The sequence below is a fragment of the Carassius gibelio genome, chromosome B19 (assembly GCF_023724105.1).
Source record: "Carassius gibelio isolate Cgi1373 ecotype wild population from Czech Republic chromosome B19, carGib1.2-hapl.c, whole genome shotgun sequence".
NCBI classification, from domain to species: Eukaryota; Metazoa; Chordata; class Actinopteri; order Cypriniformes; family Cyprinidae; genus Carassius; species Carassius gibelio.
The window spans coordinates 26,605,937-26,628,172 of record NC_068414.1 but is presented as its reverse complement, the minus strand read 5'-3'; the positions used below and the strand labels follow the sequence as shown (position 1 = coordinate 26,628,172).

Sequence of the window (22,236 nt, the reverse complement as noted above, 5' to 3'; positions counted from 1 at the left end):
CAGCTGTTTGGTTAGAGGTGGGTTTTTCATAATCTAATCTGGAGTGAATCAGAGGAAAAATAGCCGTGAAACATGGCTCGTTCAGCACCTGCGAGCATGGCGAAAAGAGCGTCCAGCAATCGCTCAGCGTGATAAGTTCCTAAGTCTGAGAAATAAAATACGACTGCAGCAAAGTACAAACAGGGTTTGATAGCAGATCATAGATTAAGGTCTAAACCATAACAAAAGTGATTGCGATGAGAGCACTTTGTCGAAAAAGTTTCTTGAAAGAGGACACGTCTGATGAATGGCCGTAATCAACATGCGACTACAGAAAATAATTCACGTAAAAAGAAAAAAAAATCTACAGGAGGAATCCTGGGAAGAGGGACAAAGAAAACAGTGAAGGGGAGGAGGGAAAAGAAGATGGTCAGTCGAAAAGAAAGAAAGAAAGAAAGGAAAAGAGAGACAGACAGAAAGAAAAAGAGAGAGAAAGAGAAAGAGAGAAGAAAGAACGAACTAATATTTAATAAAAACAGAGAGAATGGTGAGACGTCACAGAAAGGGACAAGAAAAAAGAAAGAAGGACAAAAAGCCCCTCCTCTCTCGGGCCGTGACCTCACCAGTTCAGTCTAGCTGAGTCTGGTTGCACAATTACCCATCAATCAAATGTGCCAGTGCCGTCATCCCACCCCTCAGCTAACACACACACATACATTCCCAGTGCCTGACCCTTCCCTGACCGGGAAACCCTGCACATGTGAGAGACAAATATGGGCAGCAGCCGTTTGGCGGAGATCCCCGGACGCACACATATATACATACAGTGAAACCACTGAAAACCTGTAGGTTACAGACAAATATGGGCAGTCAAGCCCCATAACACATATACACTCTGGAACTTTGCCTTACAACATCCTGTAATTCTAGACGAGCACAGAATTAAAAACATTATTCCTGATTTCCTGTATTATATGATCTGTGATAGGGGCCCCTGAGGATCAGATCACTGTAAACTTTAGCAGCTCTCTGAAGACCAGACTGTTACTACTGGATATCAGGTTGCGTTCCAAAGAGCATCTCCACACTGGGGAAAAAGGGGGCCGTTGTCATAAATAATCCTCCATACGTCCAATAAAACGTGCTGCTCTGCTCTTCTCGCTACTGTCTACCCTTTGCTGCCTAAATGACTAAGAGAAATAAGTGTCTGATGTCATCCGTGTTCTCTTGCTTGTTCGATTCACGCCTGCTCTGAAAGGGCTTGTTGGTGTTGCATTTGCCCTTGGTGTGCTCAGGGGCAACTACTGGCTCCTGAGTCAATGACGTCAGTGAGGGAAGCAGGGGAAAAACAACGGATGGACCAGCCACAGTATTTGTTGTGAAAAAAATGGAAATCAATAGAAAATTGTTAATGGTAATAGTAGCACAACTGCTAGAGAGCAAAGCAATAACAACACAAGCTAATGGGTTTGATTACTAGGGAATAAACATTTACATTAAAATGCATCTCATGAATGCGCATTAAAATTACTTTGGATAAAAAGATTTGGTAAATGTATAATTATAATAGTGTAATAAGTAACAACAAGAAAGAGAATTATACTAATTTTGTAAAAATCTAAAATGTTAAACTTCTAAATGACAAAAACAACAAAAGTAAAGAAATGTCGAAAAGGACCATTAAATAATAATAATAATAATAATAATAGAAAGAAAATATAGTAAAATATACTACTTTATCAAAACAGACAATAATAAAAATAAAAAAAGGAATAGGATCAAAAAAATAATCAAGATCTGAACCCGTGTTGCCCACATGAGAACCATGGCTTAATGTTTCAGATAACATGTTCCATCTACTGCAACTGCTCTATATTGTGCCCATTTTACAATAAGGCCGTTGTGTCTTATAGAACATCTCACCTTCCTAAAGAGAGATGAAAGATGACTAGATAAAAGCAGAGAGGAAAACATGTTGCTGTATCTAACAATAAGCCTCACCTCAGCTTGGACACGTTGAGAGACTGAAGCTGAGTGATGGAAAATGATAAATTTGTTGGTTGGTGTTCTGAACACTCTTCTCTGACCCTGGGCCCAGCCACACAAAGAGCTGGAGATGCTTTCTTTTTTTCCAGAAGCTTCTGTGACGGGCGTGAAAGTGGGCTGAGAGAGGAGCGGAGTGTATGGAGGGTCCTGAGAGGAGCACTAAATCACACAGAGGCCCACATCACACACAATCAATAACAACACATCAGAAAGAGAGAGCGCGAGCGAGTGGGAGAGAGAGAGAGAGAGAGATAGAGAGAAAGGGGGAAAAAGTACAAAAAGCTCATCCCTCAACACAACATGATATTCCCAGGCAGAAGCGAAACCATAGCAAAAACTCACTAAACCTTCCAGAAACAAACGACCTCTCCTTCCGCTCGCACGCACGCACTCACGCACACACAATTAAACTTTCACAGCCTTCCAATTGCCCTCTAACAATACACCGTCCCCCCATCTCCTCTCTTGTTCTTCCCCTGCACCTAAATAATATTCACCATGATAAATTATGCCATAACTCTGATATCCACAATCAATCTGGCCTTTAAAGACACATCCATCTTGTGTAATGTTGATGGGGGACTCAGTCAAACGGAGAGACGTGACTGCTTTGCTGACCCGAGAATGGTGGGGGGGGGGACCAACGGCCCCACTGACTGATGCCTGTCAGCTCACATCTGGCTGCAAAAATAAATTAGGCTTATGAAGACAAATGAAAAGGCCTGCCCCTCCACCGCGAGGGAGGGAGGGGAACGTGAGGAAAAGTGAGAGAGAGAAAAGAGAATTTGTGAAGGAGGAGCGGCAACCTGCTGAAAGAGAGAGAGAGAGAGAGAGAGAAAATTCCTACTAAAGGGAAGATGACGTCGTACGGAACGCGTACCAATACAGATTTGTATTCATTTAATCTTGTTCTTTCCATCTTTTATTCATAATTTTCATATCCTGAGGACTAGAGCTCACAAAACGACCTGCGAATGAAGAATCTGAATGAACTAATTAGTTCTAACTAATTCGTACTTGGAATGAAGATTCGTACTCGGGACGGATGGGGAGAAGAAGGGGAATGGCATCAACCGCATTCGTTTTTCGCACTATGGCTTAATGTATAATGTAAAAGATATGCACTCTGAGCAAGAGATTCACATTCCAAGCAGAAGATTCATACTCGGAGCAGAAGACTGCTGATCGGAGTATGAATATTTTGCTCTGAGGAAACGACAGTTCGTTCAAAGCAGAAGATTAACATGAGCGAACCAGATTCAACACTGAATCACTCAAATGAGTGACATTGCTCAGATTTGTATTTCAAGCCCAAAGATTCACAGTCTTAGCAAAATACTGGTCATTTGCATATGAATCTTTTGCTCCAAGCACAAATCATTTGTGATTTTAGAGTGAGCCAAATTCAACTTCATGACGCAGAGACTAAGCACAATTTGCCAAATTACTTTGTCAACTTAGTTGTTTTATTGATGTTATCTGTCCAATTCAGAACAAAGATTGGTACTTGGCCCCAAAGATTCATGCTCAGAGCAAAGATTTATATGAAGACTCACACAAAGATTAACGTTTGAGCTCAAATAGTTCTTTCCAGGAGAAGATTCATACCCAGAGCGAGCCAGATTTGCACTCCGAGCAAAAGATTCACACTCTAAGCCGACAACTGGTACTCAGAGTATGAATCGTTTGTCGGAGCAGAAGATCTGTATGGAAAGTCATACTGCACAAACTCATAAAAAGTGTCTTCTCTTTGCTGTTCTCTCTTGGGTGGGGAACGCAAAGATTCCCATGACAGTCTCTGCGTCATTTAATGTTTACAGCGCGAGGATCATTACACACCACATATTCAGAGCTCGTTTAAGGGGTCGAAGGTCGGCCGTGCAGCGCTGGAACCCAGAGCTGAGAGCCTGTGGAATTCATCTATTCCCGCCCCTCAGAGTGAGAGACAGAAAGCACATTTTGAGTGATGGGTGAATGTGCCCTGTAGAGTAGTACACAGCAGTGTGAACTATATTTGACCCCTCTCCTTCCCGCTCTCTCTCTCAGCTGGTGCAAGTAGACTTAAGAATGAAGTTTGCTCGAAATGATGAATAGATTCCAGCAGAGCAACGCTCGCGCAATATAGGATATCTGAGATCTTCAGCTTCATTACGCCGGGTTTAATCACTTCAAATACACACGATTCTGTAATTAACGCAGGAATTATGCGGATGAAGGGTTGCTACTGCAAACAGCTTTGGAGGAGAATAATACACACCAAAAACTTCGAAGCAGAGCGAGAGAGAGAGAAAGAGGAAAAGAACAGCAAGTTGGTGTGTAGATGACAGAAATATTACAGACCCATTTTTTGGCAACAGGCGAGCGCCGAAAAGGTGGGAGGGGACTGTGTGTGTGAGAGAGTGAAAGAATGAGAGAGATGGATTATATATGTGTGTGTGTGTGTGTTGTGGATAAGGGGGAATGAACTCTCCCAGGCTTTGTCATATGAGTTTTCCCAAGCTCTGGCCCCTTTGATAAATGACACATGTCATTCTGTCAGAGTGTGACAGTCCAGCTGGGAGGGCCTCTGATGTATGGCCGCACTGCAAAAGGAAATCAAGGCTTTTCTGGCATGGACGCAGACCATGCCCTTTATATAAGGTCCCTGCTTTCCTACACGGCGGTTTTTTCTTCTCCCATTCTTTCTCCTCATTTTTTTGAATGCAAAAGGAGACTCTTTTATGAGCAGGGACATGGAGCTGAATTTGTAGATTGATTTAAGGTTTGCGGTGGGGGGAATAGCAAACCCAGGTCAGATGGATTATGGGTAAAAGACTTTAATTCCACAGCTCTGGGGTTTCTCGTTACCTGAGAGGAAACAAACAGACACCGTATCACTACTGAGAAACTACCGAACTGTACCTGGAGAATGGTATGCTATGATAAAAACATCAAATGCAAATGTGTCTATTTGAGTCTCCGCTGACAAAAACCAAACATCAGAGGAAGTACTAGAGAAATACTCAAATCAGCCTCATTGTCTTTACAGCTGTGACCTAAATTTAGTGTGAGAAAAGAGGATACTGTGGAAAGGAAGAGAGAGCGAGGGAGTGCGGGAGGGAGGGAGGGAGAGAGGTTTCATTTTGCATCTTGTTAGTTGACAGATTGCAGGAAAAGCTCAAGGATGGACGTAGGCGAGCCGCACAAAGATTGTTCGAGCAGACTAACGTTTTTCAAAACCCAAACTGAATTTGACAATAATTTTCACATTTTCAGAACTGAGGAAATTGGGATTTAAAATGGTTTTAAACATTGTAACCTTTATTATACTCTTACTGGTAGCTGAACACAAATTAGTCAAAATATCCACAAGGGGAGGGGCTTATATAGAACTAAATTACATGTTTAAATCCTATTACAAACAAACAACATACACGAGGTGAGCTCTTTAGATGTCTTCATTTGCAATTCCGAACTTTATACAGCAAGTGGGTTACAATCAACAGACACCTTAAAAGACGAAGGAAAAATATCTTACATATTTTAGTAACAGGAACAGACAGACACTTTTCAGCTCTTACACCACAATAACAGCACAAAGGCAATAAATCTGCCACCAGGCTCAAAAAACACCTCGCGCGCACGCGCCACGAGACTGACATCAGACAAACAGGCGGCGAGACAAAAAACAGAGCAGCGGCGATGAAGTTGTGGAGGAATCAGCACCTGGACAACAGTTTAGGGAACAACACACACTCAGACACATGCCGTCAAACGGACCCTCGAGGGCGTGGTAGCGTTTTCCTGAAAACCTGGGGGTTGTGAACTGTGGATGACCCCACGTTTGATTTGTGAAGGGTTAAAAAGAAGTGGGAGAATGGTGTGGCTAAATGAGAGGAGAGTATCATTAACCAATGAGTGATGGGTTTTAGACAGTGCTTGCCCCTCCTCCCTCCATCCTCCCTGCACTCTCTGTCCCACAACAGTGTCCTAACATTCAGCTTGAAAACTGCTATTCGCTTAAACATCAAAACGCTGCCATTTTCAATGCAAATGGCTGGAAACATCACACTCAACCTGCAAAGTGGCAGGTTGAATTACTGTACCGAATTACTGTACCAACAACTCCTTTAAGGTACAGTAATTTAAACAGGCATATCAAGGAAAGCTTGAATTTTCCTAGTGTATATAACGGATACTATACAGACATACTCCAACTACCCTTTAGGTTCATACAACATCAATTCCAGAAACTAAAAAAGAGGGTCATTCAGAAATCATTATGGATTGGTCAACCATTCGCATACGACTCCTGACATACCAATCCCAATTTAGCATTAGGCCTGTCAAATGAAAGAAACATTTGCAAAGAGGTTAGACGATCACAACAGGTCAGTTACCAACACTACCATTCAAAGGTTTGGGGTAAGTAAGATTTTTGTTACTGTTGTTTTAAATAAGTGATTTTGTTCAGCAAGGATGTATCAGATTGTTTAGATTACGGTTTTCTCAGATTTAAATAGATTTGTTTCACAACGGTTTTCAACATGGATAATGATAAGAAATGCCTCTTGAGCAGCAAATCAGCACGATTCTGAATGATCATGTGACACTGAAGACTGGAGTAATGACTGGAAATTCAGCTTTGCCATTGCAGGAATTTCTAAATATTACAATAGAAAACAATTACTTAAATTGTAGTTATATTTCACAAAGTAACTTAAATTAAATTAGCCATAAGTTATTCGATTCATCAAACAAATGTAGACTTTGTGAGCATAAGAGACTTTTGAACAGAAGTATAAAACAAATGTACATAAGCAAAAACAGGAAATCTTAAATTATTAGTAGTATGAATAATTCTTTAGTGCATGTAATTCAAAAGAAAATACAGCTATAATAGTTAATCAAAAATAAATAATTAAAACAATTTTCTCAGCTGACACTACCTGATTATGTATATATTTGTGTTGCCTTTAATTCTCTGGATTTGATAAAAGGTGGAAAAATGTCACTGAAAACTACAGCGAGAATCCTTAAACGTTCCAAGTAGAGTGTAGGGGGGAAATGCTTTAAAAAAAAAAATAAAAAAAATAAACGTATGTAGTGTATCTTTCACTCCCAGACAAAACTAGGCCCTAATAGGAGACGCTGCAGTTCTCCAGAGCACACACTTTGTGCTGCAGCTAGATATCTTCCCCCCCATGTGCGGTACTGACGGACAATACTTGAAACAGAGGTATATTTACATGAAAGAAACGACACCTCAGTATTTATGACACGTCCTCGCTGAGGCTCGTCACACAGCGGCTGCTCTGACGGCTCTAAGTAGGGCTGGATTGCGCTGCCATAACCAATTTAACATGCGCTAGTAAAGAGGAGCTACACACACACACACACATGCAAAAACACACCGACACACACTAAAGTCAACGCAACATTTCAGCAGAACACTGAAACCGCTTGTCTCCTATTGTTGGTCAATGAAAAAAATTCCCTGGCACATTCCCTATGTTTTCACCAAATATGATTGACACATCGTAATGCTTTGGTTTAGAACCGGTTTAGGCCTGAGATACTGAATTTCTGAGCCGACATGTCAAGACTTTCAATCTGTACTAAGATCTGGAACCTCTATTGTTGATTTAATTCTTGCCTAGATAGAGTTTGTCTTGCTTTTATAAAGCCCAGATCTGTTAATGGAAGAGCAAATGTTAGCGTTCCTCGTTTTGAGTCACCTGACTTTTCTTCTCTACAGCACATCTGTTCATCTCAAGTTCCCAAACTCACAGACTTCAGAAGCCAAGCAGAACAAGTCAATGATCAATGATGCATCCCTGGGTTAAAGTTCCACCAACCGTATGGCTTTCAGTCAGCTGGACAAGGTTAATAGTTGATCCTCATACGTGTCGCAGCCTCTGCGTGTGCATGCGTGTGCACGCTGAAGTCTAACTGGGAAGCATATGGCTTTTTAAAGAAATCCGTGGCCAGTAGAGAAGAGGGCAAAACCAGGAAAGGGAGGAGACGTGGGGGCAGATTTGAAGAGGACACCCCCCGCTGGTTTCTCAGAGAGAAAGATTCAGAGCAAAGCTATGATTGACACTGTCTGGGCGAGTCCCTCTCCAAACAAGCTTTAGGCCTCTTGGAACATGTGGCATTTGGCATTTGAATGTGATTGTGTCCAAATCACTATAAATACCTATAAAGTTGAGTCTGAGAGACTAGTCACGACATGTACACCCATCTATTAACGGATATGAGAAGGATTCAAACACAGTTCACATCCCTAAGGGCTTCTGTGTGTGAATGAAATGAAAACCAGACGTTATTTTAGTCGCATTAGTTATTTTAAAACTGATATTAACTCTGCATGTGTTTGTCAAAGAGCCTGAAATATAAATGTTAGAGATTCATATTTTAGATGATGATTCTGAGACCAGATTGAACATATAAATCAAAGATTAGAAAGCATATGTGGCAATGATATATAGAGAGAAAGGGAACCGTCCTGCTGGGCTGTCCATTTAAAAAAAAGAAACAGTACCATTTTGCTATATACTTCCCTCAGATGCCTTATCAGCACCATAAAAGTAGAGGGTGAAAAAAGGAAGAAAAAATATATTCATTACTTTCCAGTGTCCTATAGGTTAAATAAAACACCCTGGGAAAAAATACAACCACTTGGAGGATCTACCAGCTATTGTCTATGTTTGCAGGCAGGCTTTTATCAATGAAACTAATAAACCTGACCCTCAGCAGGAGACAGGGGGTGACACGTGGCTCTTTACCTAGCTTTAGGGGTGATGGACTGCAAATGCGCTCTTAAACACAGCACGAAAAACGACCAATGAAAGTGTCAGGGTAAAAACACAGAAAATCAAGGCATTTTGTGCGACCGTTCGAAGATGGCTCGTAAAAAAGGGGAGCCAAGTCTTTATGAGAGTGATCCGGAGCAGTGCATTATGGGGCTCAATGAGAGTGTCAACACAAGCTGGAGGCTTATCTTTATCCACTCATTGTGTGTCCAGTGGCTTAGCGCTCGTAGGAGAATCGTAACGCCTCTGATCAAGAGTTGAGGGAGAGGGATCTCCATTCTTACGTCGCCATATCAGGGGGACCCAGGGATTAGGTTCTCTTTTTAGTTCCTGTAGGGCAAAGGTTGCACTCGAGCAAACATGAATCCCACTCCCAAGCATAAAGAACATAATCCACCACTACATAAGGGTGAGTGGCCTAGCACATACGCAAGCTTTGTTTTCACAGGTGACATGATAACCTAGTTACCTCACGGCTTGTGAAAGTACAATATTTACAGGGATAGTTCACCCAAAAACACTCTGACATTATTTTACTCACCTCAGTATTGTTTCAAAGCCGCATGTGCCTTTCTTTGAAAAAGCTAAAAGTTTGTGACTGTGCTCATTAATCTTTTCTATTTAATTACAATAAAATAATACTAAAGCTATACATACACACTAACAAAGTCAGCACTGATAAGATCTTTTAAAGTGTTTTTAAAATCAGTTTGAAGTCTCTATCTTCACCAGGGCTGCATTTATTTGATCAAAATGCAGTAAAAAAGCAATATTATAAAATATCATTACAATTTAAAATAGCAGTTTTCTACTTTCAGATACTTTAAAATGTGATTTATTCTTGTGATGGCAAAGACGAAATTTTAGCAGTCATTAATCCAGTCTTCAGTGTAACATTTTAAATCTTTTTACTGTCTTTTCTGATCCATTTAACGCATCTTTGCTGAATACAAGTATTAATTTCTGACCTTTTTTCAGAAAATTACCGGTACTGACCCTAAACTTTTGAATGGGAGTATATAATTTATAAGTTTGAAAGCTTCAGGTCTTGTGCATTGTAAATCTGGAGACAAATTATTCATTTCAGGACATACAAAAGAAGTTTAGAATGAACCAATGGTGAGTAAATGGTGACAGAAAGTTCATTTTTGGATGAATTAGCCCTTTAACAATGAATAAATCCTAAAATTCAGATCTCTCACAACCACACTTGTTGCAAACGCATGAAGACACCTACAAAGCTTTTGACGACGGCTTTAAAGTTGAGTATTAAATAACCACAGGCATGAAAATAAATGTAGCGAAGGTTCAGCGCTCCTTCACACAGACATTACCCAGAAGCCCCCTATCTGGTCAGCCATAACTCTCAGTAACCAGGAGCACCTTCTACAGCAAAGGGCCATTCATTTAGCTGAAACAGACCACGACACCTCACTAATACTCTTGCCTTTTACAAGCCCCTCTCTCACACACACATACTCAAACTCTATCAGCGTTCATCCAGGGCCGGTCAGAAATATGGCTGTATTTCAACCCCCACAGAGGTGTTGTACATGTTTGTGTGTGTGTGGGTGCATGTGGGGCCTAAGAGGGGCCTGTCTCTGTAACGGCCACGAGTGATGGAAGGCCCAACAGGGCCACTAAGACTGTGCACTAAGATTGTTCTAGACCTTGGGGCCTCGGAGGAAACATATATCCACCTGGCAACAGTGCAGCATGCTATGAATGCATGTGTGTGTGTGTGTTCACGTGTGCGGGCAGATCTAATCAAGGGCTAATAACAGCACAGAAGTCGTCGTTGGCCCTCGTAAATCAATGTGCAAAATAATTGCTAATACACTGGTTATCGATTAGCGTTGGGGCGACTCATTTTCGGAGGCTATGGCTACGAACTAACAAAGTGACAAGGGTAAAGTGTTATTTCTCTGCTGCGCAGACAGCTGGGCTGCGCAGAGGACTGAGGCAGGCAGTAATTCTTAATTGACACCTGTCAGGATAATGACTGCAGTCCCAGCTGCTGCGGGAGAATTTCTCCCCACTCCTGTTCATCTGTCAGCTCTAATACCTTTCTGAGCACCACTCCTTTCTTCTATCGCTCGCTCTCTTTTTTTCCCCCCATTTTTTCCTTTTTTCCCCCCTACTTTCTGCATTTCTGAACATCACCATTTTCCCACTAAACCCGTGGTTTTTCAGTCTTGTTCCCAAGGCCCTTTCTAGGAGTTAAATGCGTACTTTTTTTGATATGACAATGAAATATACTAGTTTTACGTTTTAACATTGGGTCTCATTCACAAAGTGTGCATAAAATCTGCATTTTCATGAACAAATTCTAGTTCACCATTAACTTTTGTACGAAATTATTTAAAATGTACAAAAATCTAGATATTTTTGGCAGAATATTTTTGTGAGAATTTCTCATGTGCGCACAAATTTATAATTATCCATTAAATTATTAGCGAATGAGACCCAGTACTTTGTTTGAGCACCCTGAATAGCCCAAACAAATGTTTGTAGGCGGGACTAAGTTTTTTTCTGACCAATGTTAGGAGGAAGCGTTTTGAAAACTGGTTTGAAAACAGTCAAGAGTTTTGTTTGGCGCAGAAGCTACTTTACCCTACGACCTTAAACACAACAGCACACGACTATGAAAATAAGGCAAAGGGACCTGCAGACAAAACTACAAAGTGTGCTTTCTCTCTTTCATCTGTCTTTAGCTGGTCTTTTGTGTTCAGACAGGCAGGATATTTTGAGTTGAGAATACAGTGGTTGATGGGAGGAGGAACGGTGACCAGGACGTGACTTCCCCGAGTTTGAGGGGGCTTCATGGGTGTTTACTTCTCATCAAAGAGTTTCTTTTCGTTTCATGCTCATCTGTCAAAATTAATGTTGCTAAATATGAGTGTATGACCGCAAGGCTTGATCTTTAGTGCGCGAGGCCGTCCTTGATAAAATGATGTCAGCCACTGAAATATCACAATAACTAAGCCATGTATAAAAATACGCAACTAATCAGATAACGTCTCAAACAGCATCATCCTGTTCGCGACGCCACATGCTCCTCAGATCCTACAACACAAGCATCAAAGCTCAATCTCCTGCTGGCCCGTTATAAACATCGGCACAGATCTGTTGGCCGAGCCGTTTGTGTTTTATCTGATGAGGATGTATAAGGCGCTCCATGAGGAAAACGGCATACTGGGATGAGAAAACTCCGCCGAGCCTCTAAAAACACCCCATCCTTCCTGTGAGCCAGGGGAGAAAAAAGCAAGGGAAAGCAGCAACAGATGAGTGCAGGGCAGGACAGAAAGAAGGCAGACGTGGGCTCCCCTGGGTACACGTTGACCTCCGTGTACTCCTCAAGCTTGGAGTCTCCCGTTGCTGGGTCATGACTTGAGCTTTTCTCTCTTTTGTCTTTCTTCCCCCTCCCTCTCATCTTTCTGACTCACTGTGGACTAAATTAGCTGAGAAATGAAACATGGGGGATCAAAACAGACAGGACGAGAAGAGAGAGAGAGAAAGAAAGAGTAAGAAAAAACACAGCTGGCCCTTTTGATAGTTTTGAGTTCCCATAATGCTACAGTACCTCTAATCCAAACCTCCTCTGGTGACACGCTAGCTTTTTGCGGTCCTCTGTGTGCTCGTTTTTCAGCAACTATCAGCAGATGCACTCGCTTTTTTTTTTTCACGCACAAACACACGTCTGGAAGTATTCTTAATTTCAGACTTTACTAAACTTGCGGAAACCAGATAACTCCCAAATGTGTCTAAGCTCATTAAAACCACAGAGCGCTGTTTACCGCAGACTGTGTACCGTCACACTTGGCTCATGCAAAGTCCCAACATATTTTCATTTTGATTCACTCTTCCCATAAAACCCGTCATCGATCTTCATTAATCAAACTCAACCTCCACGATCTCGGACAAGGGGAACGGCAAGCTCGGGACTCAGAATAACTGGATACACTTTGATTTCCTATAGGCCACTGGCTTGATCCCCAAATGCAAATTAAACTATTAGTTGTAAGTGGTGGGTCCCAACATGAATATTGACTAAATGGGTCAATGTCACCTGTTAATGACATGAGAGCGAATGAGTCTACCCTCCAGCGAAGCCAACACAAGGTGAGCCCAGATGTCACGCTGCATTCGCACGTCTTACAGATAGATATTTTTCCTGCCAGCATGAAAACAGGCATTAAAGAAAGAGAAACAGATAGAACATGACATCTAAATGTAGCCCTATAGATTGATTTCTATAATTTGTGCCGTACATGCAAAACAAATGATGGCCGTCAACTCCTATCTCTTAATACAAATACATCTCAAATTGAGAAATGATAATTCACAATTTTTCACATTTCTCTCACTAGATATGAGGATAAATATGGAGAGGCACCATGCTGTTTAACAGACTACAACAAAACCTCCACATCTTTAATGCAATATAATAAATCTGTGTGAGGGAATAAAAGATATTAACCTCATACTAGTGCTACAGAAACATATAAATCACAATTGAGCTGTACCAGCACTGCACATGAAATAATCTGTAAATTCGGCTCTCAAAGCAGACTGATTTGTATGTAACACTGCACTGAGAGACTTAAGTAAAGCAAGCACTCAGCGGCACTCAAATTCTGACAATATTTTCAGATTTTGAGAGCTTGGTGGTGCGATTATTGTCAGTAAGAGCACGGCGTGTCGGTACACTCAGAGCTCGAACAGCGGTGCGACCAATGACACAGAACAGTGGCACGTCCATCAACACGGAGACGGAGCGATGGCGTGTTTGCCGAGCGCTGGGCCCGATTGGCTAATGCAGGGCCCGTTCTGATTGGCTGCCTCAAATGCTTTCTGGGCCCAGCGGTGCGGTTAAGAGCCTGGATTACGGAGGTCATTAGGCAGCATTGCCACGGTGACGTGATTAGTCAGGTAGCAAAGTCCATTTGTCACCTGCACCAGAAAATTGAGTTAATTCAGCACTACAGGCTAAAGGGACTGTATAATATCAACTTGATTACATCAAGGCAGCTGCAGACCTGACACTTCGCTGAATTTGTCAGCTTTAATCGTTAGAGGCTGTCACAAATCCATCAGGAGCTCAGATAATTAGGGTTCCTCCCTAATGAAGCCAGCAGAGGAACCTTTACCTTTATGTCAGATAATTAAGAAGCCTCTGGTGCCGAGGACAGAATGTGTTTTAATGACTCCCCATGCTGGTTCCTCCCTCCTCATGTTTTATTTTTCTTCTTTCTGGTGTCTTTGCATGCTGCTGTTATGTTTTTTTTTTTCTTTTTCTTTTTTTGTTTACGTGAATGTTGTGAATGTGAATAGAGTTTAACTGAGAAAGAGCAAAATGAGAATTATCCAAGTGAAACTGAAGGAAAAGTAAAAGCAGCAAAAAACATCGCAAACCACCTCATGGCGGTTTTTATGCCCTGGCTATCCAGAGGACAGAGGTGCAGTGGAATGGACGCAAACCGAGCGTGTCTCTATCTGCGTGGGAGGTTGTGAAAACACGAAACCAAATGAAACCTGGAGCAGCGGAGAGATACCGCATTCATCGCCGAGTCCTCCCCTGGCTCCTCTCCTCTCTGCTAGAGCTTAAACTCACAGACACAGTCTGTGCTCTACGTGGGAGGCCCGTGTCTGTTTCAGAGAAAAGCCAGCAAATAAATACAAATGACTGCAGCAGCCCAACACAGAGAGGGCCACTCCGATCCCACTGCACCAAAACGACCTGAGCCCACAGCCGATGCATGTAAATCACTCAGAGCAAACAAAGGCAATGATAGCAACCAAATCAAGGCAAAGCCATCCGTTAAAAGAGGTGGAGCATAACGGAAGAGTTGAGCATTGGAACTGAGCTAGAAAGTGCTTTTAGCGCGAAGTGCAAAATTTAAAATAAGACAGCTTGAATGATTTTGGAAGAAGTTTCAGTAAAAACAAATCACCTTGTCATGTTAAGCGGCTTTTCTTTTTATTTCCTCAATCAATAATTCCTAATATTTTTATTTTGATGGAGAGGGGGAAAAAAAGTGTCAGGCTCTGGGAAAAACGGAAACAATATGCCTGCCAACTTCTGAATGACCATTAAAGCAAATGATGAACATGCCTGTCAGAATGGAGAAAATTAAATCAATATTCAGCTGAGGTGGAGGGGGCTGATGGCTTGTTTTTGTGGAGGAGCTGCCAGGTCAGATTACCAGGCGCCATCTCACCTCTGTGAGCTTTCAAACTCCCCATGTCAGTCTCACCATACAGCCAGGGAGACGAAATAATCCCTTAAAAACACCATTTCCCCCCGCTGAACAGAAAGGTATGCGTAAAAATGAAGGAATCATTGTTATTCAGTGCAAATGAATGAAACGCCGTCTATGTATTGCACTTGTTAGTCGACCTCGGTTACAGCAGTGTGTCTGGTTTGTCGGCTGTTCCATCATGAGTCAAATATCAGGGCCTAATTCTGCAGATCTGTAACTCGGCTGACGCTTGAACTTGAAAGAGAGCCTTCATTCGGGAGAGAATGGACCTGTTAGTCACAGAGATTAAATGAGAGGGGGGAAAAAACTAAGGAACAAAAAAGGAAAAAAGGAAAGCCAAAGGGACAAAATAGAACTACCTTAGTACAATACACCAAAAATGGTTTAAAATATAATGGCTATTTTATGTTTAATCACCCCAAAAGAAATCCAACACCATTTGTCACAAATCAATGTTCACTCTCTTGATCTTCATGGAAGATTAATTAAAAACTGAAACCAGCTCTTTCTTGTAACATCAAAGAGCACAGGTACATTTCGCATGAATAAATTGAGCTGAGAGGAAAACAGATCTTAGTACAGAGGCCTTGCTCAGTGACATCTATCAGGGAAGAGATGTTCTCTCTGCTACATTTTGTGCTCTCGACACGCCCCAGCAATCCCTTATCCCCTTTTCTCTCCCTCTCTTTGAATGAGGAAAAAAAAGTAGTGTATAACCCTGCCGAAAACTTCTTTCCTTTCTCTATTTTCCCGCACGACGGGGGCAAAAGTTGTCCTTTGAGTGGCTGCGGCCGCACGGCGCATGCGTGTTTCCATGGTGAATGATTTACTGATGTTTATCAGGAATGAATAGATCAAAGGCGGCCACATGACAGACGATCAATCAAGCATCAAATCAAGGATGGCAATCCGCATCTAAATAGACGAACTGGAGCACTTTGAAACTACATTTTCACTCGACTATATAGGCCACGGTGGAGTGTGAAGTTTTAATTTGGCACAACTTCAAAAAACAAAGTTACTCACGCGTTAGTTTTTAAAACAAATCGAATGCATTCTGAGGAGATTAACTTTGTTTTGACATTCTTTGAAAGTAAAAAGAAAAGAAAATGAAAATTTTAAAGTAAAAAATAATGTAGGTAATATTTAGATCAAGCATTTCAATCAACACGATAATGAAGTGTAAGTGATTTATGTTTTTCCCCTCCCGATGCACTAATATTAGTAAACAAGACATGCATGCACCTCTTACCTGAAGATCGCCTCGGCGCTTGCTGCTTTCTCCGCGGCATGGTGTCGTCCCACCCTCCTCTTGACTTCTCATACAGAATCAAAATGCCAGTGACGGAGGAAAAGAATTAATAAAAAAAAATTATACAAAAGCATCTATTAACCTGCTCCTCTTCAGAGTCTGTTTTTATTCCACCTCTTAAAAAGTCACTTTGAGCCGATGCAAAGTCTAAGAGGGGTCAATAGGTCTTGAGAGGTTGTAGATATTTTTACAGACTTAAAAAAAGCCTGTAAATAAATAATAATAAAAAAATGTAGGTTTATCTGGCCGACACTGTTATTAATTCTAAGTCATAGCATGATTGCCAAGAGCTCAGATATATCTCCCGTCCATGTCTAACGGCGCAGAAACACACGGGGGGAAAAACGCGTCCTTAGGTTCTCCTTAGATTATGGCAATAGTTTGTAGTAAAACGGAAGAAACTTCCAGTTATGGAGAGCCCGTCCAACTGTATTTCCGTCCTCTCGTTCGGTTGAAAGCCTAAAAACGGGACAAAACCAAGGGAAGAGAAAGGCAGACAGGAGACAGTTAATGTCAGTCACAAATGGGGCTCGAGCTCAGTGCGCATTTTCAACGGACTAAATTCCCCACGCGCGCAGTGGAGAGTCTCTGCTTGTGTTCCTCCCGATATTCGCCAAACACACTGTCCGTCCACGCTCAAGGAAACATGTGGACAGTTGATTCAGGCGAGCGTGACGCGTTTACTACAGAGCGATTTATAAACAAAATAAACACTCTCTCGCACCGAATGTGAACTAATTAGTCTTTTAAAAAAAACAAAAACTCCAGGGAGCGAAGCGGCGTTCTCGGTCTCGCGGCTCTTCGCTGAAATATGTATCGCGCGTTCAGGATGCGTGAGCGGTTCAGACAGTCTCAACTGATAGACAGACACATCGAGTTGCCTTTCCTGCCTCTCTCTCTTTACTCCACCCCTCCGGAGCGTCACTCTGACAGTGAAAACCCACCTGTCAATCTTTTTAATTGTTCTGTTTTTCCCTCCCCACCAAACAGGAGCGTTTGAAAGACAACGAACTGCCTTTTTGGAGAAGACATCACTTGTTTGGATGTTGTCCATTCACACGAATGTACGAAGTATGCGGCTTTATAAAACGAAAACAAACAGTGGTGCTAAAATTAAACTACGAGTGTACAACTGTTTTCCCCCCTCAGTTATGCAGTGTTCTCGGCGTCATCGCGAAAATAAAATAAGTTTCACGTCACGCGCAAAACATTAAACGCATAAAGGAGGGGGTCTCCGCTGTAAACATTTCATTTTATTTCCACGCATATAACAACATATTTTCATGCATACGGCAACATTTCTTTGACCCTTTCACTGTCTTTTTTCCTTTTTTCGAGTAATTGTTTCTCGGTCTCGCGCACGTTTGCCGGGGCGAACAACACTGCGAACTATTTCATGCGCTAAAATGAAATTATTTGCGACCTTTTTTCCGACGCTGAAAAAAAGAGGACAGTTTGAAGTTAGATTGATTCGTTACACCTTACTAGGAAGTGAACACTTTGCACGGGAAGGGGAGGGACTCCTGGAACAAGTTGAGTATGACCGTAACAAGCCTCTCTACAACGCTTACACATTACTTATTCATCAATTGCAAAACATCCACAAATTAAATAACTAGTCCACGGTGTTAGACATTTCGGATCCTATTAGGTTAGGAACTGTAATAAATCCACCGTATAGATGCTCTTCAGTACTTTGTTGACACCGGTGTATCTGGCACCCCCCCAAAATCACACTTAAATCTCAACTTTGTTTTTGTCTTTATACCAGCGTTGACGCAATGTCCACTCTTTCTTTAAGTTGGCGAGTGGGTGGGTGTGTTTTTAAAATCGCTCGGAAGGGGAACGCGAGAAATCCGAGGGAATTTTTTCGAGGTGGCCTCGGCTCGCTCCGGTCGCCTGATGTTTCGAACGGATTTTAAGGTTCTTCGTCGCGCCGGGATTCTGCTGCGATCTCACCGGATCATTCAGCCTGTGGACCGACGCGAGAGCTTCGCCTTGTATATCGCATCCCGGTGAGTGCACACATTTTTTAGTATAGTGCAAGCGTACGAACAAGCCAGGCTAGGATATTATACATCATCACCACAGCAGTATTGATATTTCAGTACGCGACGTTTAAATCGTGTCCTTACCTTTGACGGTGCTGCGCATCCTTGAGCTATTGCCAGTTGCAATCTAACTGATCATTTATGCGGTACGCCTGTCGGTAGGGGCTAATAATGTGGAAATATGTCCAAGTTCCGCCCCAACATCTGTCCATCTATCCATCCTCGCGACTACCTCGATCAGCCTGTCGCTGTTGATGGCTCTTACGTCACCAATCTCCCATCAGAAACTCATCGGGCTCAAAGAAGCCGAGATTTCTCCCGCTGTAGAGCAGGAGTATCGCTGGCTTAAAAAATGCGACGGTTTTCCGAGATTATTGCGTTTTGACAACAGATCTCTCTCGGTCTCGGTGCAAGACAACTGCACAATGATAATTAACTTGTCATATTTAAACAAACGTGCGTTAGGAAGAGATTTGTGTACAATCCCAATTCTTTTTAACTTTCAGTAAAATATATTTAGAATAGGCTACTCCTATTGATAATACTAAAGCCTACTTATTATGATTATTGGTTGATAAGAAACTCATTATTATTGCCGTGAAAAATCCTAAAATGAATGCTTCGTTTTGTTTTGTCGAGTTATTCATATCATTGTGCATTATAAGGTCTATCCTAACAGACTTTAAAGTTGGTGACTTTTTTTTTGTTTGGAGAAGTTCTTGCGACATTGTCTTCCAGAAATCATTTTTAGTATTTAGCATTGTGATGAAGTTCCCTTCAAGGTGTTAGTGTGCACTTAAAAGGGATTTAACGCTTTAGATTACCGTGCCTCTGCTAAACATATATTAATGTGCTTACAAGCGACGATATTAATTTACAAACAAATAATCCCCAAAATAATTTTTACATATTAAATATCCATATTGTTAATTTGTGCCGTAATTTGAGTGTAACATTAGCACTGTAATGTAACATGTAAACAAAAAACATAATGCATAAATAAAAAAATGCTGGGTTTCTTATCGTTCTCCAAACCCAGACGTGAGTGTGTCTCTGCATGGTGAATTATCCACAGCTGTGCTCATTGTATGCTGATGAACTGCTACAAGCCTGTATAAATAATTTTAGATAAATAGATATACAAATAGTTACAGTATTTTTATTGATGTGTTAGAGAATTCTAATGCTCGCATCTTTTTCTACGACCTAAAGAGAAAATATGTCAAACAAACCTTTATTAATGCACATTGTATTTTATTAATATGTGCCAGCACGAATCAGTTGCAATGCAAATTTTGAGCATTAGTTAGTGTTGACAGGTCTGTGTATGTTTGTGTGTGTGTTTTATGTGTGTTTTAGGAATGGTGATCCATATATAATGTATAAATGTTTGTGTGTACCTATCATCTTATTTGGTGTAGAACATATTATTGTTTTGTAAAAGGCCATGCTTGAAGGTATGCCACGCAAGCACAAGCGTAAAGCTCAAGATGCAATGCCAACGCACTTTGAAAGGTTTGTGTGGAGCCTGTGCCATTTTCAGGTTTACAGTCCTGGTTAAATATCTAATAGGAGAAATGTTAATGTAGATCTTTCCTGCACAAGTTGCTTGATTGAGCATTTAAGCATATACTTTTAAAATTAATAATAATAATAATAAACATGCCCGTCAATGTACATCCTCTCCCACAACATGCATTTATAAGAAATACATATTTATATTTTTAATTTATCAACCTAATGTATTTGAAGAAAGCAGCATCAGACTTAAGGATTATAGATTTTATGCCTTTTATGGTGTTATATAATGTTTTAAACTGATTCTCTATCACAGTTTTTAAGTGTTGATACTTTATAATGACTGACAGCAAATTGATTTCTGTCTTATATTATGAAAAATATCCTCAGATTTATACTCTTTTCAGTCTGATCGGTTATTTACTGTAGATGTTAAGATGACCCTATTTGCATAAAAATGCCAGGACATGCTATAATGAACATTATATGTTGTAGAAATTCTTCACGTCTCAATATTACGCTGTCTGCTTAAGGGATCGCAGACGGATGTAAAAAGACTGGAACTAAAAAAAAAGCGAGGGATATTTGAGGTGATAGTCTTTGAAGTAGGTTTTTTTCTTTCTTTTTTATGTAGCATGTCACATCACATCAGCAAATTATGATCCAAATTGCTCGCAAGCTACACGAGGCGGGATGCCGTCATACGTGTCCACAGATATGTATGGCGAGATCTGAAGTTTTATAAACAATAACATAGTATGCTGTCACGGCTGTATTTTTGAATAGATAAACTCTATAGGCTGTTAATGACATTTTTGTTTTTCACAAAAAAAAAGGTATATTTTTATATATAAAAAACTTGAACATATAGCATTCATGTGTGTTGGAAATACAGATACTTCAATTCTGGACTGTGCATTTCAGTGCTGATCTAAATAGTCCGTGGAGCCAAATAAAAGACCATTTACAAGCAATCATAACATTCTCCTAAAAATTACAATGTACTAACCCTTCTTATGCAAATATGTGTATGTCAAGTCATCTTTTTAAAATAATTATGTATTTCACAAAATCAGCAGGCAAGATAAATACCAATTACAGGATCCAGCATTTTTCAGCAACATATCTCCCCCATGGGGTTGCAGAAATAGCTTTGTGAATCTTGTGAAAAAGTATTCTGCACGTGACTCAGATGTATTGATCATGCCTTCCAAATGTTGTTCTTGTCTTGTAGGTGATGTTGCCGTTCTCCAAAAAGGACAATATTGCAGTTCGCAGGTCAGAGGTCAGCAAAACTTGTATTTAGAATAATTTAATATAAAAAAAATTGTAAAGCTGTACACTGTTCACAATTGCACATGAAGCCGTCCAGCTATTGATAGCGATGACCGCCTGGGTATTAACGTCAGTACTGCTAAAATTATAACTGCATTTAAACACGGCAACCCAAATAGAAGTAATAATACACCACATCGGCTCTGCGGTGTAACCTTACGTCTGTGATCATGATCAAAGCCATTTCATATGCCACCACTGCAATTATGTTTATTAAATCCAAAATTACAACATCTCTGCTTTCACTTACATGAAATATATACAGTATTACACTTCTAGTTCTCGATCGCTGGATCAGCTGATGTTGTTACTGATTCTTGAGCTTTGTGTTGTATAGCTAATTATGGATTTTTTTTTATTCACTGTATTAATACAGTACATATATTTGTATTGTTTTACTATTTTAAATAATTGTTCAATTTAATGTTTGCAATAAAAAAGAAATAATTTGCTGATGCATATTTTTGCTGTTTTTATTTATATAATAATGCAAATAAAGGATAGTGGACAAAGTTCTTGTTTTATTTTTTGCATCATTTAAAACCATATGCAAATGTTTTAATTCATGAAAAGTTGATGGTATAAAAAAGAAAGTAAAAAAAAAAATCTGTCAAAAGAGAGTGAGCAGGTTTTATATAACTCAAGTCAGAAATCTTTTTTATCACCATTATTCCTTCATAAGGATTTTTTCTTTTGTCATAAAAGCAGAAGACACTTCTCACACTGAAGAGATTTGAGGCTCTTGATAAAAAACTATTTTATACCATATAAAAACTTCCACCTTCAATCAACGACTGGGTCAAATGAATTTCGTACAGTCACTGACAGCCGAAAACTAAGAACATATAATACAAAAAAATAATAAAGAGAAGGCTTTTACTGGGAAGAATATCTTGAAATCCATCAGATAAGGCAGGGTAATTAAAATGTCACCTCTC

General features: G+C 40.6%; 1 protein-coding gene and 1 long non-coding RNA gene across 4 annotated transcripts in view; one reads left to right on the top strand and one right to left on the bottom strand.

The window, feature by feature from the left end:
- Window positions 1-18,719, bottom strand: part of LOC127979759 (teashirt homolog 1) — a 35,393-nt gene extending 16,674 nt beyond the window's left edge. Inside the window, exons 1-2 of one of the 3 annotated variants that reach the window (XM_052585378.1) lie at window positions 18,530-18,719; window positions 16,335-16,853 (exon numbers count right to left, since the gene is read on the bottom strand). In XM_052585378.1, the coding sequence (XP_052441338.1) occupies window positions 16,335-16,374 (40 nt within the window). In that variant the 5' untranslated portion in view covers window positions 16,375-16,853; window positions 18,530-18,719. Of the gene's footprint in view, window positions 1-16,327; window positions 17,259-18,529 lie in introns of those variants that run through there. The other 2 variants (XM_052585377.1, XM_052585376.1) reach the window with 2 other exon arrangements.
- On the top strand, window positions 18,005-21,811 carry LOC127979761 (uncharacterized). The gene is made up of 2 exons (XR_008158863.1): window positions 18,005-18,409; window positions 21,198-21,811. It is a non-coding gene; the product is annotated as an uncharacterized LOC127979761 (long non-coding RNA).
- Window positions 21,812-22,236: the final 425 nt, after the last annotated feature.